The sequence below is a fragment of the Sprattus sprattus genome (genome assembly GCF_963457725.1).
Source record: "Sprattus sprattus genome assembly, chromosome: 10".
Taxonomy (NCBI): domain Eukaryota; kingdom Metazoa; phylum Chordata; class Actinopteri; order Clupeiformes; family Clupeidae; genus Sprattus; species Sprattus sprattus.
The window spans coordinates 26,044,923-26,062,670 of NC_137908.1; the positions used below are offsets into that span (position 1 = coordinate 26,044,923).

Consider the following 17,748-nt stretch of genomic DNA (forward strand, 5'->3'; position numbering starts at 1 on the left):
GAGAGAATTCGCCTATACAAACACACACACACACACACACACACCAGCATAGACATCATTGAACTATTCTCAAACATGGGCACAAATCAACACGTATATTCATGCACACGCGTACACATATACACACACACACCCAGAAACTATTATAAACTAGGCAGTCACAGACTACAAGATGCACATAGACACACAAACAAAACCTTCTCCCCCTCCCAACACACACAGCAGAAATGACTCTCCAGTCAGAAGTGTGTTGTGGTAATGTACTTCTGACACCTAACACAGTCCTCCCTCACACTGTGTCTAATGCAAGCTGACACTACCCAAATTGGATTTGCTGCGCTTCTCTCTCTCACACACACACACACATACAGTCTCACTTTCTCTTTCTTTCTCTACCCCTCCATCTCTCTCTGCCCCCCCTCCCCCCTCTGTCACAGTGTAACTCTGCAGGAAATTGGGGTCAGGTAGAAGTGAGGGCTGGGAAAGAGAGACAGACAGACAGACAGACGGACAGATAGATAAGTGAGCGTTTCTGTCCTGAGGGCTTCTGCCTGGGATGTTGGTCCTCCTCCTCCTCCTCCTCCTCCTCCTTAACAGCTGCCTGACTTCAGGCTCCCTACAGCAGGGCATGCTTCCCAAATACCAGTTCTATCTGGAGCACATTTGGCCCAGGCCAGGACAGAATACGGCCCACATCCGTTTGAGATTCGGCAGCAACTCAGACTACAGCTAAAGCATCATGTTACAGGCTCAGAGAAAGTTAAACCCATTCTTCTTTGATGCTACAATGGCAAAACAATTCGCCACAGAGTTGAGTGAGAGGGACACTTATTTGTAAGGTTGTGTGTATGTGTGTGTGTGTGTGAGAGAGAGAGAAAAGAGAGAGGAAGAGGGAGGGAGAGAGAGAGGGAGAGATAGGGAGAGAGAGAAAGAGAGGGAGAGAGAGAGTGAGAGAGAGAGTGAGAGATAGGGAGAGAAAGAGATAGGGAGAGAGAGAGAGGGAGAGTTAGAGAGAGAGAGCGAGAGAGAGAGAGATTGGGAGTGAGTTGTGTTGAACGTCCGGTTGTCTGAGATTCTTTTCAGCTCCATCAAACTCCAGGATTACTGTTGACACATAATGACATGGACAAAGTACTGGGACAGCACAGGCTGGATAACTGCACACTCTTAACTCATTCAATTACACACACACACACACACACACACACACACACACCCAGACACACACACTCAGAGAAAAACAAATACAGACACAGACACACAAACACAAACACAAACACACACTCTTCACACACAAGAAATGTTAATTTACATCATCAACTGCCCTGCCCATCCGGCCTCCCAACACCCAAACTCACAACTATTGGTGTCATTGGCCACAGCGACGATTCCCATTGGCTGTTGCGGGATGTCGGCACGCAGGACCTTCATGTCTCCACCCACGTACTTGTCTGCCCTGAGCACGGAGCGGCGGACCCAGTCGGTCCAGAATATGTAGTCTCCATACACGGCCAGCCCAAATGGGTGGACCGGCTCATTCTTCAGAACCACCTGTAGGGGGAGACAGTGAGAGGGAAATCACTCACGCAAGGCATAAGTAGATACTCATCCCCACATGACCCTAACATGAAGCTTAAGCATTCATAACTACATACTCATCTGTTTGTGTGTGTGTGTGTGTGTGTGTGTGTGTGTGTGTGTGTGTATGCATGTGAGTGTGTGTGTGAGAGTCTGTGTTCCTGTGTATTTCTGTTCCTCTGTTTATGTGTGTGTGTGTGTGTGTGTGTGTGTGTGTGTGTGTGTGTGTGTGTATGGATGTGAGTGTGTGTGTGTGTGTGTGTGTGTGTGTGTGTGTGTCTGTGTGTGTGTATGGATGTGAGTGTGTGTGTGTGTGTGTGTGTGTTTGTGTGTGTGTGTGAGTGTGTGCGTGCGTGTGTATGCATGTGAGTGTGTGTGTGTGTGAGAGTCTGTGTTCCTGTGTTCCTGTGTTTATGTGTGTGTGTCTGCGTGTGTGTAGGGGAGAAACTCACGTAGCGATGGGTGCCATCATATTCACAGCGCTCGATCTTGTCGAGCGTGGCATCACTGAAGTAGAGCTTTTCTGCGCGGTGGTCGATGGCCAGGCCGTTCGGGGTGCGGATGTCATTGCTGATGATCACCAGGATGTTGGCACCAGACAGGGTGGAACGCATGATACACGGGGACTGCTCATTCCAGTTAGTCCAGAACATCAGACTGGAAGGGAGGTAGAGAGAGAGAGAGAGAGAGAGAGAGAGAGAGAGAGAGAGAGAGAGAGAGAGAGAGAGAGAGAGAGAGAGAGGAGGGAGGGAGGGAGGGAGGGAGGGAGAGAGAGAGGGAGGGAGATAGAGAGGGAGGGAGGGAGGGAGGGAGGGATGAATAGGGAGAGTGAGAGAGGGAGAGGGAGAGAGAGAGAGAGGAACAGAGAGAGAGAGAGAAAGAGAGAGAGATGGAGAGGAAGAGGGAAGAGAGGGAGGGAGGGAGAGGGAGAGAGGGAGGGAGAGAGAGAGAGAGAGAGGTGGGGGAGTGATTTCCCTGTTGTTTGTTTCTTGTATGTATGTACAGCAGAGGGTTTGTGTGTGATGTGAAGAGGGGTTCACATCCTTGAGTAGGCACGGTATTAGTACCAACACTCTTAATATTTGTAAAAAAAAGATTGACAGTTAACTCAAATACACAGAAAAATATATCAAACATGGCCTCATCCTCCATCCCAGAATGTACTGCAGCAGTGCCTCACTCACTTCTGGCACTCGTCCAGTGCGAACGCTCTGGGATGGTCGTCCCCGGACATGGTGACCACCACCTCCCGGTTGAAGGCCCCGTTTCTGGTCTGGTCCACCGTGTGCCGGGATATAGTGGAGGTGGTGTAGCTGGTCCAGTACAGGGTGTCCCACGCTCGGTGATACGTCAGGCCCTCTACTGAACCCACGTCTGAGGAGGGGGAGAGGAAGAGAGAGTGTGTGTGAGAGAGAATAGGTTTAACACTACTTTATTACATAGGGGGCGACAGTGGTACAGGAGGTAGAAAAGTCGTTTAGTAATCAGAAGGTGGCTAGTTCGATTCCCTGTCGAAGTGTCCTTGGGCAAGACACTGAACCCATAATTGCCCCTGAAGTACAATGTGCCATCAGTGTAAATGTAAAAAATGTGTATACATGTACATCCTTGTAAGTCGCTTTGGATAAAAGCGTCTGCTAAATGAATAAATGTAAATGTAAATGTAAATGTAAATGTAAATGTAAATGTAAACATCATTGTCTGACTTTCTCACTCTCACACCAATAAAACACAGTGAAACACAGTTAAACTGCAACCCACAACGCTTACACAATGACATTAAACAAGACGGGCCAGAGAGACAGAAAAACACAGACATGGACAGAACTTTTGATCTAAGCATAACTGGTGTCTTCCGTTGTTAACTTGACATCAATTGAGTTGATGAAGCAACGTGTCATTAGTTATCAGTTCGTTGATTTTGAAGTATTTGCAGGGAACAATAATACTTTTGTCCTTCAACCGATGCAAAGTGAGAATGAGTGCACTGATCAGAAGAGGAACAGACGGAGGAGAGGAAAGGAGAAGAGTGAAAAAGAAAGAAAGAAAGAGGGAGAGGAGAGGAGGAGTGTGTGGTCACTCGCAGATGTGTGTGAGGACGTCAGTAGCACTTCAGCTGCAGCAGGGGGGGGAGATCATGCCAACTAGGACATGACAGCTCAGTGTTAGGCATCACACACACACACACACACACACACTCATTCACAATCACACCGACAAACACACACACACTCTAAGACCTGCCCATCTCGAGTTAACCCTTGGGGAGAAGGCCGGGTGTGAGTGTGAGTGAGAGTGTAAGCTGACCATAAGGCCGGGGCCTCCTCACTGCTCCTCACACTCCACAATCCCACTGAGCCTGCATGCACATACACACACACACACACACACACACACACACACACACACACAATCCCACTGAGCCTGCATGCACATACACACACACACACACACACACACACAATCCCACTGAGCCTGCACACACACACACACACACACACACACAATCCCACTGAGCCTGCACACACACACACACACACACACACACACACACACAATCTCACTGAGCTTGAACATCACACACACACACACACACACACACACACACACACACACACACACACAAACACACAAACACACACACACACACACACACACACACACACACACACACACAGACATGCAATCCCACTGCCAGCTCTCATCTACCCCTGTCTGTCCTGCTCTCATCCTCTCCTCTCATCACTTCTTCTCTCCTCTCCTCCTCTCTCCTCCCCTCTTCTCCTGTCTCCTTTCCTCCTCTCTCCTTCTCTCTCCTCTCCTCTCCTCCTCTCTCCTCTCCTGTATTCTCCTCCCACTCTGGGCACACAGGTCTGAGGCCTGCAGCCAAAGCTGATGGAGTACTAGAGACAGAGAGAGAGGGGGGAGAGAGAGAGGGAGGAAGAGCGAGAGAGAGAGGGGGGAGATAGAGCGGGAGGGAGAGAGAGGGGGGGGGGGGAGAGAGGCAGGGAGAACGAGAGAGAGGGAGGGAGAGCGAGAGAGAGAGGGGGGAGTGAGAGTAGGAGGGAGAGAGAGAGGAGGGAGTTAGAGAGGGGGAGAGAGAATGTAATTCTCATTTAATACCCAATCACATCCATTTACTGAGTGAACTTTGGACCCAGAGAAGCTTCTACAGGCCTTGCCACAAACATACACATACACACACAAACACTCTCTATCACACACTCTCTCTCTCACACTCTCTCACACACTCTCTCTCGCTCTCACCTGGCCCATCACTACCTCCCTGAAGCGTCTGATTTCACGCGTGGTTGTTATTCCAGACAAAATGGTGGTTTTGGACGCACATAAAAACCATGCCTGCAGGAGAACTGGCCAGATCAGACCCAGGCGACAGGCTTCTGAGTAGAGCTGGGAGACACCTCCAACTCATTCCCATCATGCTCTGCCACCCCTCCTCTGACGGGGATCCCACAATGCAACATCAGAGCACGTCCCAGATGAGCCAATTAGCATCGCACGAATGTGATTTGGGCTAGGGGCAATGTTGGCTTCGTATTGAGTGGAAATAATCCTGGACGAAGACAACGCTCCAAACCCGCATTGAGGAATCTGACTGAGGTTTTCCTTCATCTTTGTGGACAAGCGATCCATGAGAACAGGCTGAAACATGAGGCCTTGAATGCTCCTTACCCTCGCAGCCTTAACAAAACATTATAAAAGAATACGCTGTGGTAAAGTAAGGGTGGGGTAAATACATCACTAGCCACAGTGAACTTATATAACCTTTCATACACAACTCCTACTTCAATGCTTTCTTGTTTCTTTTAAAGGACAGTGGTTGGAAATGTACACCACACCCACACAAACCTGTATCTGCTTGCTGTAATAATGAGCTCAGACCAGAGCGCTGTTGTGTGTGGTTTAATGTTGATATTCTGTTCTTCTATTCCCTTCCTTGTTCTTGTTGTTTACTCCCAATGTGATGAGGAGGTGAGAGGAAGTGGAGCACTCATTCTGGATCCTCCTTTCCTGCCGTAGGCCTCCTTTCTCTTGAAGGCCCAGTGGGTGTGTGGGCAGTAAGACATTTATGAACTTGGAGGAGCTCGACTATCCTCAAGTGATTTATCGTCAAACTAGAACACACACACACACACACACACACACACACACACACACACACACACACACACACACACACACACACACGAACACGCACACACGCACACACAGATTTATGCTTTCTGTCATACATCACTAGTCATCAGTAGGAGACAGTGGTGGTGATGTTTTTCACGACACATACATTCTGCTTGCTTTTGAAGAATACTGCCTGCTGGGTAAACAACATAAAACAGTGGCTCGGTAGTTTAATGTCAGCCTGCCCTGATTTAACCTACACCCAACCACAGCCAAGTTTACACTCACACACAGATACACACAGACAGACACACACACACACACACACACACACACACACACACACACACACACACGCAGAGAGAGGTACAGGTTGTGGCTCCTACGATTAAGATGGGATTGCAGCAGGTATTTCTGACTTTGAGGAATGTATTGATCTGTTAGGGCAGGGGAAACCTTCCCACCTGCAACTGCGTGGTAAACAAACCAAACAGAGCTCTCTCTGTCTCTCTTTCTCTCTCTCACACACACACACACACACACACACACACACACCTGCACCCACACACGCACGCATGCACGCAAGCACACACACACACACACACACACACAATCTCACTGAGCTTGAACATCACACACACACACACACACACACACACACACACACACACACACACACACACACGCCCGCACTGTACAGAGTACAGAGTTCAAAGGACGCCTGTAATCTCTTTCCCTCTGTTTCCACTCTTCTTAGTCCCTCCCTCGCCTTTCAACTCTCTCCCACTCTCTGTGCGGACTTGCAGATCGAGGGGAATAACTCCTGTGACTGACTGAGGAACTACCTGGATGGGGAGGGGTCCGACCCCTTCCCCCCTATGCTTGGCTGTATCCATATCTTCTGGCACTCGACGGAAGAAGGGAAGGGGGGGGGAGAAAAACAGCAGCGTGACATAGGACTGATTGGAGCAGCGATCAGCAGTCACAGAGGAGCAGCCCCAGCTCCAGCCCCAGGCCCTGCGCTCCCCTCCACGGACCCAGCATTGAAGGAGAGATGTAGGGTAGCTTTCTACACGAAAAGGATAACAAGTGTCCTGCTGATGGTGGAACTGGCCAGAATATTCCTGACTGCCGCTGCTGTGTTTTGACCGCTGAAAGTGGACACTGGGAATTTGGGAAATCAGAACTGAACCTGGTTTAGGATGGGTGGACAAGGCACCGAGACCTGAACTGCCAGTTAACTAAACACGTGAATCAATGAATGAGTTACTGTCAGTCCTCTTGTGCAGTAGGACCAACGTCTAATCAATCACATTGTTGAGTGTGAGGAGCGGTTTTATAGCTGGTGTAAATCAATCAGAAGGAGTGCTGGTATGCTGATGTTAGCATTGATAACACATATCCACTGCATTAGCCTGTATTTCTAACTAGAGGACTAGCGACGAAGAAACTGTCTCATAAGTGATTCGAAGGAAGTATCTTTAGGACTGTCATCATCAGACGCCTACTGTACCAAGAGTATCTCCGGTCTTTGTGTGAAGCCCAGGAGAGAAGCTTGTAAATGCAGGACTGCTTAAACATGACAGACTGCACTGCACTGCATTAAAGACGGCATCTTAGGTAAGAACTTAGACTTTAGACTGAGCAGCCTTCATAGGTAGAAAAAAAAAAACTACCTTTGAAAGTCTACCATCTAGAAACTGGAAACTAATCAGGGTCAGATTCTGAGCTTGGCTGAGAGTTATAGGCAGGTGTGGCCAGGCTGTTATGGCTAATATCACATATCCATTGGGCAACGTCTCCAGCCCAGGCGTGAGTGTTGCTGAACGGGTGATTGTGCCCATTCTGGACACCCTCATACTGGTCATTGGTATTCTAGGACACTCACTGGTCATCCTCATCTTATCACGGAAGCAGAGGAGACCAGGAAGTGGAGGGATGGGCAACGCGATCCGAGCGGTGGGAGCGGCGAGCGGCCAAGGCACCGACATCCTCCTTCTGTCGCTCAGCGCCGCCGACCTGATTCTGCTGGCGTGTCTGCCGTTCCACACCGCTGCCATAGCGACGGGGCATTGGCCCTTCGGGAGTGCCGTGTGCAAGCTGATGGGCTTCCTCGGGGCGGTGTGCACCTCGGCTAGCGCCTTCACGTTAGCCGCGCTAGCTGTCGCTCGCTACTTCATCGTGGCGCAGTCGGCAAAGGCGTACCGCTGGCGCAAGGACGCCCGTATCAAACTGGGCACCGTCGCCCTTTGGGTGCCCGCGGTGGTCCTGGCAGCGCCGCAGTTTACCTGGCGCACGCTGGACTCCAGCAGCAACGTCAACCGCCAGCACTCGCAGGACCTGGTCTGCTTCAACTTCCTGTCGCCGGAGGGCCAGATGGCGTACGGCGTGTGCCACTTCCTGCTGGCCTTTGCGCTGCCGCTGGGCGTCATCGTGGTGGCGTATGGCCGGATCTACATCTTCCTGCGCCGGGCGAGGCAGCTGCAGGCGGTGGACCGGCTGGAGCGCTACCAGAACCAGGTGACCAAGACGTCAGCGCTGCTGGTACTCGCCTTCGCCCTCTGCTGGCTGCCGTCCTACGTCTTCATGTTTGCCCAGCTGGCAGCAGACGCCACAGTGACCGGTAATTCCCCACGCCATGGAGGATTTGCCATGTTCGCCCGCATCATGGCCACCTCAGCCACCGTGGCCAATCCCATCCTCTACAGCTTCATGTCCCAGAAGTTCAGGAAGGAACTCACAGAACTGGGCCAGCGGAGCTGTAAGGACCGATTTTTGTGACGGACCAGGCTGAGACTAGGAGTCTTCCACAGAAAGGACTCTAAAAGTGTTTGCAGTATTAGCACTGACTACAAAAGTAGCCTAGTGAATCTCATCTCTTGTTCTTTGCCAAAGTCTTCCAGGAATCAAATGCCTGTGCACCATGGCAGTAACAGTAAACAGCTCCTTCATCATACTTGTCTATTCTCACAGGGACGATGCACATGATCAAGTTAATGACCTGCACTGCCTGCACTGATGGTTTGCAGAAGTGTTCTTCAATAACACCATATGGAAGTCCTTAAAAGACACCGTCCACTTTCAAAATGATTCGGTATTCTAGATGTTTCCTTTATTACACCATGTTCTGTACACACAAACACACACGACAAAGGAAAAACATTCTGATTTGTTTGAAGTGAATGTTTGCCAAAGAAGGCTTTGATGAGAAAATAACCTGTTTATTTTCAAAAGATATATAAAAGAACTGGCTGTGACTTCAGACAGCTCTCTCTCTGTCTCTCTCTTTCGCTACACACACGCACACACACTCACACACACACAAACAAACACACAAAGACTGAAGAGCTTTTGAGAGTGAGCCTTTCCAGCGGTCGGCTCATTAAGCAGCCTTTTTCCCCACTCAGCTTTAGGTGCTGCGTCTCCTGTGTTTGTGTGCTCTCCACAAAACAGCCTGGAGCCCTTCATGAAACATTGATGCTTCACAAGATGTGTGTGTGTGTGTGTGTGTGTGGGTTGTGTGTGTGTTGTGTGTGTGTGTCTGGTGTGTGTGAGTGTTTGTGTGAGAGAGAGAATGAAAGAGAGAGTGAGAGAGAAAGAGAGAGAGAGAGAGGGAAAAAGAGAGAGAGAGAGAGAGAGGAAGAGAGGGAGAGGGAGAGAGGGAGAGAGAGAGAGGGAGAGAGAGAGGGAGAGAGATAGAGAGAGAAAGAGAGAGAGAGAGAGAGAGAGAGAGAGAGAGAGAGAGAGAGAGAGAGAGATTGGGACAGCTCCCATTAGTAAATTCCATATCTAGGTGACCATACAGCACAAACAAGGACAGGACTTTCTGTATTACTGAGCAGCCAGGATGGCAGTTTAGTGCGTAAACATGTGAAAAGACATGTGCAGTTTCACTGCACGGTCAGCACAGTCATCAGACAGAATGCCAATGAATAACTCAACAATGCCTGAGTCAGACAAGCAGAGAGACAGACAGGCAGAGAGACAGACAGAATGCCAATGAATAACTCCACACTGCCTGAGTCAGACAAGCAGAGACACACTTGTGTAGAGAGACAGACAGAGCGCTCAGACATGTCAAACAAACAATCAAAAATGAGGGAGAAAGCGTGTCAACACTTGGGGCGATGGAAACGGGAAAATAAATTACTTGAGAATGAACAACAGAGTAGAGAGGAGAAGAACAGGAAAGATAAGAAAACAAAGAAAAAGAGTAAGGTTTAGGAAGGAGATAAGGAGAATAAAATGTCAAGACTCACTGTCCACCACGGTCTTGCGGTCCGAGCCATCGTCGTTGATCTGTTGGATGTTGCCGAAGTGGATGTCGCTGAAGAAGATGCGGTTGGCCCCTTTGCCCCCGCCCCCGCGGTAGTCGAACGTCAGCGCGATGACATTCTTCATGTGGTCCGGGTCCTCAAATGGCTTGATTGGCGCGTTTAGGTTGTTCTCGTCCGATAGGTGCACGCTCTTTAGGATGGTCCGCTCAGAGTAAAGCAGGTAGCCGTCGTAGTCACGGCAACTGCGCCCGTCCTCCGCCAGCATTCCGTGAGCGCAGGCGCAGGTGCGCTGGCCGTCGCCACGGAAGAGACACAGCTGCTGGCATCCTCCGTTGTTGTCCTTGCAGACGTTGGTTCCTGAGGAAGTCCCCAGACCTCATTATCTGCTCTGTCAATCACCCTCTTACAGCACAATGCACTGACTTAATCTGATTCATTGAGATATTAGGATTAATTGAAATAACGGAGTGAAATTAAAAACGCATCTAGAATTTTCATCACACCTCCAATAAACAGAGACAGTATACAGTAGTAAAGAGAAAATACTATTGAACATAATTTAACTTTTTTTCTACAGTGCCTTTGGTGACAGATGGTTACATGACGATTATTGCTAAAACAACTCTGTTCTGATCTTATCTCTACCCTTCTGACTGAGAGAGTGCGGCCCTTACCCTGCTGTCTAGCACGGTTGAAGACTTTGATGTCCTTAAGCTGCACGCCGATGCCAGTCCTCAAGGAGATCGAGTCAGTTGCGTTGTCTTTGTTTCCCCTCTTAATGGAGCCATTTGCATGGGTTCTATAGAGAGAGAAAACCACCCAATGAAACATCAGCAACAGTTACATCTAGGTTAAACGCACATCATAGTTCATTCATGTAAACAAATGAGTTTATAGTGTAGGGTTCAAATACAAACTTCAAGTATTATTGGTCTGGATTCATAACCAAACGTATTATCTCCTGATTCGAACGTTGTTATGAATGTACAGACACACACACACACACACACACACACACACACACACACACACACACACACACACACACACACACACACACACACACACACACACACACACACACACACACACACACACACACACACACACACACACACACACACACACACACACACACACACACACACACACACACACACACACACACACACAGACCTGTCGCTCCAGTAGAGGTAGTTCTCAAACACAGACACAGAGAACATGTCCATGTTATTGCTGTTGAGCACCACCTCTCGGTTCTCTCCTGTCTCAAGGTTGATGCGCTCAATCTTGTCAGTTCGAGCGTCACACCAATACAGCAGACCTTCCTGCAACACACAACAGACATACCTTTCAATGCTGCCGCTGCTGCACGGGAGAGTTCAACTATGGGATGTATGAGTCTGACTGTGTGTTTGAGTGTGTGTGTATGTGTGTATCTGTGTGTGTGTGTATGCATGTGTGTGAGTGAGTGTGACCCAGCTAGCAGAGTGATTCAATATGTTTACTTGAGGTGACAATGCATTACCTTCTGTGTGTGTGTCTGACTGTACACTTACTAATCAATGGAGAAGCAGGCCCATATCGATTAACGGTTGCAGAGCATGCCGGCATAACTACCAAAGTGTTCACGTGTGTGAGACACTGTGTGTGTGTGTGTGTGTGTTTGTAAATGACTGTGTGTGCTTGTATGCATGTGTACTTAGGCTGTCAAAAGATAAAACAAAATGTACTAATTAATCTCACATTTTGAAATTCATTCATTCATTAATCTAGATTAATCGCGATTAAAAGGTTGTTTTCTAAATTAACGAGTAATCACTTCAGACAGCCTGTAGAATTTTGTATCGTGTTCTCTCGCCGTCATACAAGGCATGTATACGAGAAACAATGATACCCCTCGAAGGTAAATCGTAAAACTTCTCCCCTGAAGCAATTCGGAACATCTCAGTCAGCCCACCTTCTTCAACTAAGTTGATGGGCCAACAGTCACCGGCAACCCAAACTGCTACAGTGTTGGTAAACTTTTCACGGGCTGGTCTAGTTATTTTCCTAGAGAAGTCGTGAAGTGTGGGTTGGCAACCATCTTACCTGGGACTACTTTCTGTCAGGTGCTTTGCATTAAGGTGATAACTTAAAGACGAGCTGCTTCTGTGATAGCTAAATTCAGCTTGACAAATGCTACATACAACTCAGTTTTGTCGATTGTTCCGTAATTTTGCCTTTTAAACAGAACATTTCCACCCAACAATCCCTCAGCTCTCTCCATCTTCCACTAACGTCTCGGTTTCTCCCATCTAACTGACTGCAGGCACACAACGGTTTCTTTACAGGGGCCAACACACACAGGAAGTAAACAAAATTGCGTTAACTGAGTTAAAATATTTTATCGCATTTATCTCAGCCACAATAACCTCATAGATAAACGTGTTAACTTTGACAGCCCTAGTATATACATATGTATGCTTGTCAATGTGTGTGTGTGTGTGTCTATGTATGTGTATACTTGTACATGTGTGTGTGTGTGTGTGTACCTGGTAGTCGATGGAGATGCCATTAGGCCAGCTGATGCTGACATTGACCAGAACAGCCCTCTGTGTGCCGTCAAGACGAGACCTCTCAATGCGCGGGTACTGACCCCATTCAGTCCAGAACAGGTAACTGTACACACACACACACACACACACACACACACACACACACACACACACACACACACAGAGACATATACACACACACACACACACACACACACACACACACACACACACACACACACACACACACAGACACACACACACAACACACACACAAACCAAAAGTAAGAACAACCATGGAATAGATATGCAAAAAAATTGCAACCTCAACAAACACACCCAAAATGAAAATGCACATCCAAACAGATTTAGACAAGCTGACATTTAAGAATGAGACAGGGAGAAAGTAGAGGAGAAAGCCAAATAGAAACAGACAGATTCTAAGACAAAGAGAAAGAGACACAGTATTTCAAGAACTAAAAGAAAGAATGGAAAAGAAAGAGAAAACAACAGAACAGAGGACAAAGAGAAAGGCAGAAGCAGCCCGACGGTATGGCAGCCGTTGGCTCACCCTTTCTCTGGGTGGACAGTGATGGCCCTGGGCTTGTCCAGCCCCTGTGAGATGACCACGTAGCGGAAGGAGCCGTTGAGCCGGGCCACCTCGATGACATCAAAGCCCTGGTCTGTCCAGTAGATGTTCCCTGGGGAGAGCAGGACAGAGCAGCTCAACACACAGTGGGGAGCAAGGACACATAACAAAGAGCCCACAACCACTGCCCTCCTGTGTGTGTGTGTGTGTGTGTGTGTGTGTGTGTGTGTGTGTGTGTGTGTGTGTGTGTGTGTGTGTGTGTGTGTGTGTGTGTGAGACTGCATTTTGATTTACACTGACTAAATGAGGCTGCTCCTTTGCTGCTCCTGAGGTGACAGCAGGTTTGGTGTCCACACACTCCAGGCAACTTTCTGGTATTTTGATGTATGTTTTTCATGTGTGTGTGTGTTTGTGTTTGTGACTGAGTGAGTGAAGGAGGGAGAACGTAAAAGTGAGCAAATGTGTTTGTGTGAGCAAAAGTGTGATTTGATTACGGACTGGACACACACCTGCGATCCAATCCACGGCGATGCCCTCCACGCGGCCGATGCCGTTGGTGACCACATCCTCCCTCCACGTCTGGTCCCGCTTGGCCCTGCTGATGGTGCTCAAGCCCATGTCCACCCAGTAAATGGTGTCATTCTCTACAGGTCAAAGGTCACATGGAGTCAAATACAGAATTGTCATATCCAGAGTGCACACAAAGAAGTCCATAAAAGCTTATTTCTAAAAGTATTATTTCGTAACTCATGACTGTCGCAAAGGTGAAACACAACCTTCACACAACTCGATTCTAAAAGAATTCTATCCGATAATACAGTATGCCATTGTAGTGGTCTACATGACAATACATATATACTACAAAGGCACAATTCTCCGTTGTAAAATACCTGCGTGGAAATCAATGCCGACGGCGAGAGATGTTCCTGAGACGGGCACGAGAGCGTCAGACTTGTCTGCAGGGTCCAGTGGGATGCCCCGGATGCCTTCGTGGACCGAGTACAGCAGGAAGGACCCGACGCCTGCGGCCAAACCAAACATTACACCGAGTTCAGACTTCACTGTGCCCATTTGACCGATGAGCACTTCCGCCGTGAGATATGGCATGATATATGGCCCAGGAGGGTTTGTGTGTATGAGGGTGCAAATATGCATGCAAATACGTGTTAATGCATATGTTTATAATGAATATGGGTATGTGTCCATTCGTGTGGATGTACAAATGTCTAAGAATGTAGATATACACAAGCGTGTGTGTCGTGTGCGTGCGTGCGTGCATGTGTGTGTGCCTATGTGTGTGCGTGTGCGTGCGCACGCGTTACCTTCACATGACTGCTGGCCGTTCTTGAGGCTGTAGCCTGCGGTGCACATGCAGGCTCTAGTGGTGGGGGAGGTAGGAAGGCACAGCTGGGAGCAGTCACCGTTGTTATTACTGCACATGTTCGAACCTGACACACACACACACACACACACACACACACACACACACACACACACACACACACACATGTAACAAATACACACTTATGCAATGGACTAGAATAAACCAGACCAGACAGACAGCATACTAAAGGACATTTCATTGTATGACAATATCAACTGGCTGTTAATGTCAGAATGCAACACAAAGAGTTCATCAACAAACACAAAGCCACATAGAACACCCCATCCCTCATACCTCTGTCTCTCTCGCCCCCTCACTCTAACTCTCTCTTTCTCTCTATCTCTTCCTCCCTCTCCCTCTCTTTCTTTCTCACACACACACACACACACACACACACACACACACACACACACACACACACACACACAAACACACAAACACACACACAAACACACCTCTCTGCACAGTCTCATTGTAGATCTTCATATGCATCATAGGGGAGGTGTTGTTCCTCAGGACCTTCCAGTTTCCTCCGTCACTCTTGTCGCATGTGCCTATCTGGTCTGTGCCTTGATCCGCCCACCACAGCTTCTCACCTGGATAGAATAGCGGGCAAACAATCAGGATAGGATAGGATAACAGAGCACAACAGACAATCAGGATAGGATAACAGAGCACAACAGACAATCAGGATAGGATAACAGAGCACAACAGACAATCAGGATAGGATAGGATAACAGAGCACAACAGACAATCAGGATAGGATAGGATAACAGAGCACAACAGACAATCAGGATAGGATAGGATAACAGAGCACAACAGACAATCAGGATAGGATAGGATAACAGAGCACAACAGACAATCAGGATAGGATAACAGAGCACAACATAGGATAGGATAACAGAGCACAACAGACAATCAGGATAGGATAGGATAACAGAGCACAACAGACAATCAGGACTAATTGATAAGGCAGTCCAGGCCTACACATCAAAATGTGCGTTTGTGTGTGTGTGCATGTTTAGGCCAGGATGCGTGTCCTGGCCTAAACATGCACACACACACAAGTGCACACACATTCATGCACAAAACTACACAATCACACACACACACACACACACACACACACACACACAAGCATGTTCGTTCACACACACATACACACACACTCACACACTCATGTATGTTCACACACACATACACATACACACACACAAAAGCGCACAGGCACACAGGCACACACACACATACGCAGAAATTGCCCCCCTTACCCATGATGGCGAGGGCAGAGGCCTTGTTGAGTTTGCCCTTCATACCCTCCAGTACCTCCAGGCCCGAGCCATCCAGCTTGCAGCGGTTGATGGTGCTGTTCCCTGCGCTGACCCAGTACAGCTGCTCCGTGTCAAAGTCGATGGACAGACCTGTGGAGTCCAGCACACAGGGAGACAGTTGAGACATGGGCATCCATTCACAGCATTCATTTGCCATGTCTTAGGAAATGCATTCTCACTACAAGCTCAGGTTCTGTACTCTACAGAAAGTTTAGTGGAAATAGTAAATTATTCATTTTTATTTCTGTATTATTATTGAGATACAATGGAACTGACTAGTGCAAGACAAGCACAAGCACAAGCAAAAGAAAAAAACTACATGATCAAGAAGATCTAACATCATCATAGTATAAACATATCAAACATGAATAATTAATCAATCAAACGCTTCTTTGGTACTGCAGAAAATGCCAACTCAATCAAGGGTGTTATTCAGCCTCCAAGACAGTAGAGGGCACAATGTCATGAGATGCTATGCAACCCTGCTGGATGAAGAGTAGAGTTAGCAGCTCCGACTTCTGTCAAAGCCAATGCTACTTCAGGTTGATACTGATTGGTCATGATGTCAGGGACACTCACCCACAGGGGCTTTCTGATTGGTGAAGAGGACACTGCGGTTGCTACCGTCTGTATTTGCCATGCTGATGTTGTCCCCATCCGTCCAGTAGAGCTTTCTACAAGATGAGAAGAGAGAGAGGGGGAGGGAAAGAGAGAGAGAATGAACAAAAACAGTGTGAGACAGAGAAGGATCGGGAAGAAAGTGAGAGAGAGAAAGCATGAGAGAAGGGAGGGAGGGCAAGAGAGAGTCTGCTGGGCGTTTTGCTCTGAGCAACATGCAACAGTGCACCTCTCCATCTTAAGTCTTGCATCAGTCATGGCACGTTCACATGTGGCTGGCGCATGAGGAACATAGCTGACACCATTGCTCATCAAGCATATGCACACAGTGCCCTGAGTGTGTGAAAAATATGTCTTATGTTCGCTCTATGTTTTATACTCTCGCATGAGTGAGGAGATAAACAAGTGGGAGTTTCTGCCTCCTTATCTCTCTCTATTTTATTCTGCCTCCGATCCTTTCAGTTAAAGCACCGTTACCACTGGCAACCCGGTCTGGAAAAGCAAGGTCAGATGTAATTTGGTGAAGCGGATTGGCTCAGACAGACGGCAGGAGCTATGGAGAGTATGTGAGTAGAGAGATTATACGAGACTGTGCCAATCATTAAGACAATTTCACTACTAAAGTACAAGCCTCTCACTTGAGCACTTTCACTATCTCTTGGCCTCTATCTCTCAAACTCGGATATGTACAGTATATGTATATATAAATATACCTGCATATGCCATCAAGAGCACACACGATCACAAATAACGTCTCCTCCTCGTTGTCTGGCACACACACTCAGAAAGAAAGAAATTGAGAAAGAGAGAGAGAGAGAAAGAGAGAGCGAGAGCGACAAAGAGAGAGAGAGATGGATAGACAGACTGTGTTTCATTAGCAAGAGGAGGTCAATAGAGTGGCCTGGCCCTCACATGTGCTGTGTGTGAGAGTGTTCCTTCAGTTCTACCTGTTGCCATATCTAGGCAGCTTGTTTACTCGTGTTTATGTGGAACTGTGGGCATGCGTGATTGCCTGCATGGCAGACTGTGTGTATGTTCTGCCCCATTCATTTGGGCTTTTTGTTTCCGTAGTTGCCTAAGTGTTTGCTTATGTTTGCCTCTGTGTGAGTGTGTGTGTGTGTGTGTGTGTGTGTGTGTCTATGTGTGTGTGAGACAGATCTATGCAGGGGGTGGCATTTAAATCCATTCACTAGCCCACTCGAACCTCCCTCTCTTTCCTTTCAAGTAAGTACAGTGAACACACTGTTTGCAAATGAATCCCAAAATAGTTCTGTTCTTAACAAGTGTGCACGCA

General features: G+C 47.9%; 2 protein-coding genes across 3 annotated transcripts in view; one reads left to right on the forward strand and one right to left on the reverse strand.

The window, feature by feature from the left end:
• Positions 1 to 17,748, reverse strand: part of LOC308371501 (low-density lipoprotein receptor-related protein 1-like) — a 74,200-nt gene that overhangs the window by 30,384 nt on the left and 26,068 nt on the right. For both annotated transcript variants that reach the window (XM_080846432.1, XM_080846431.1), the window contains 15 exons: positions 16,416 to 16,510; positions 15,777 to 15,926; positions 14,961 to 15,101; positions 14,444 to 14,569; positions 14,012 to 14,143; positions 13,631 to 13,765; positions 13,104 to 13,233; positions 12,530 to 12,656; positions 11,172 to 11,323; positions 10,670 to 10,794; positions 9,978 to 10,352; positions 2,763 to 2,952; positions 2,031 to 2,235; positions 1,359 to 1,551; positions 1 to 12 (listed from right to left, as the gene is read on the reverse strand). The exon at positions 1 to 12 is cut by the window's left edge and continues 114 nt beyond it. In XM_080846432.1, the coding sequence (XP_080702558.1) occupies positions 1 to 12; positions 1,359 to 1,551; positions 2,031 to 2,235; positions 2,763 to 2,952; positions 9,978 to 10,352; positions 10,670 to 10,794; positions 11,172 to 11,323; positions 12,530 to 12,656; positions 13,104 to 13,233; positions 13,631 to 13,765; positions 14,012 to 14,143; positions 14,444 to 14,569; positions 14,961 to 15,101; positions 15,777 to 15,926; positions 16,416 to 16,510 (2,288 nt within the window). The remainder of the gene's footprint in view (positions 13 to 1,358; positions 1,552 to 2,030; positions 2,236 to 2,762; positions 2,953 to 9,977; positions 10,353 to 10,669; positions 10,795 to 11,171; positions 11,324 to 12,529; positions 12,657 to 13,103; positions 13,234 to 13,630; positions 13,766 to 14,011; positions 14,144 to 14,443; positions 14,570 to 14,960; positions 15,102 to 15,776; positions 15,927 to 16,415; positions 16,511 to 17,748) is intronic.
• LOC308371502 (somatostatin receptor type 2) lies at positions 7,486 to 8,499 on the forward strand (the record flags this gene model as incomplete). Its single annotated transcript, XM_080846433.1, has 1 exon — positions 7,486 to 8,499. One exon carries the CDS (start codon positions 7,486 to 7,488, stop codon positions 8,497 to 8,499), a length of 1,014 nt encoding a protein of 337 aa, XP_080702559.1.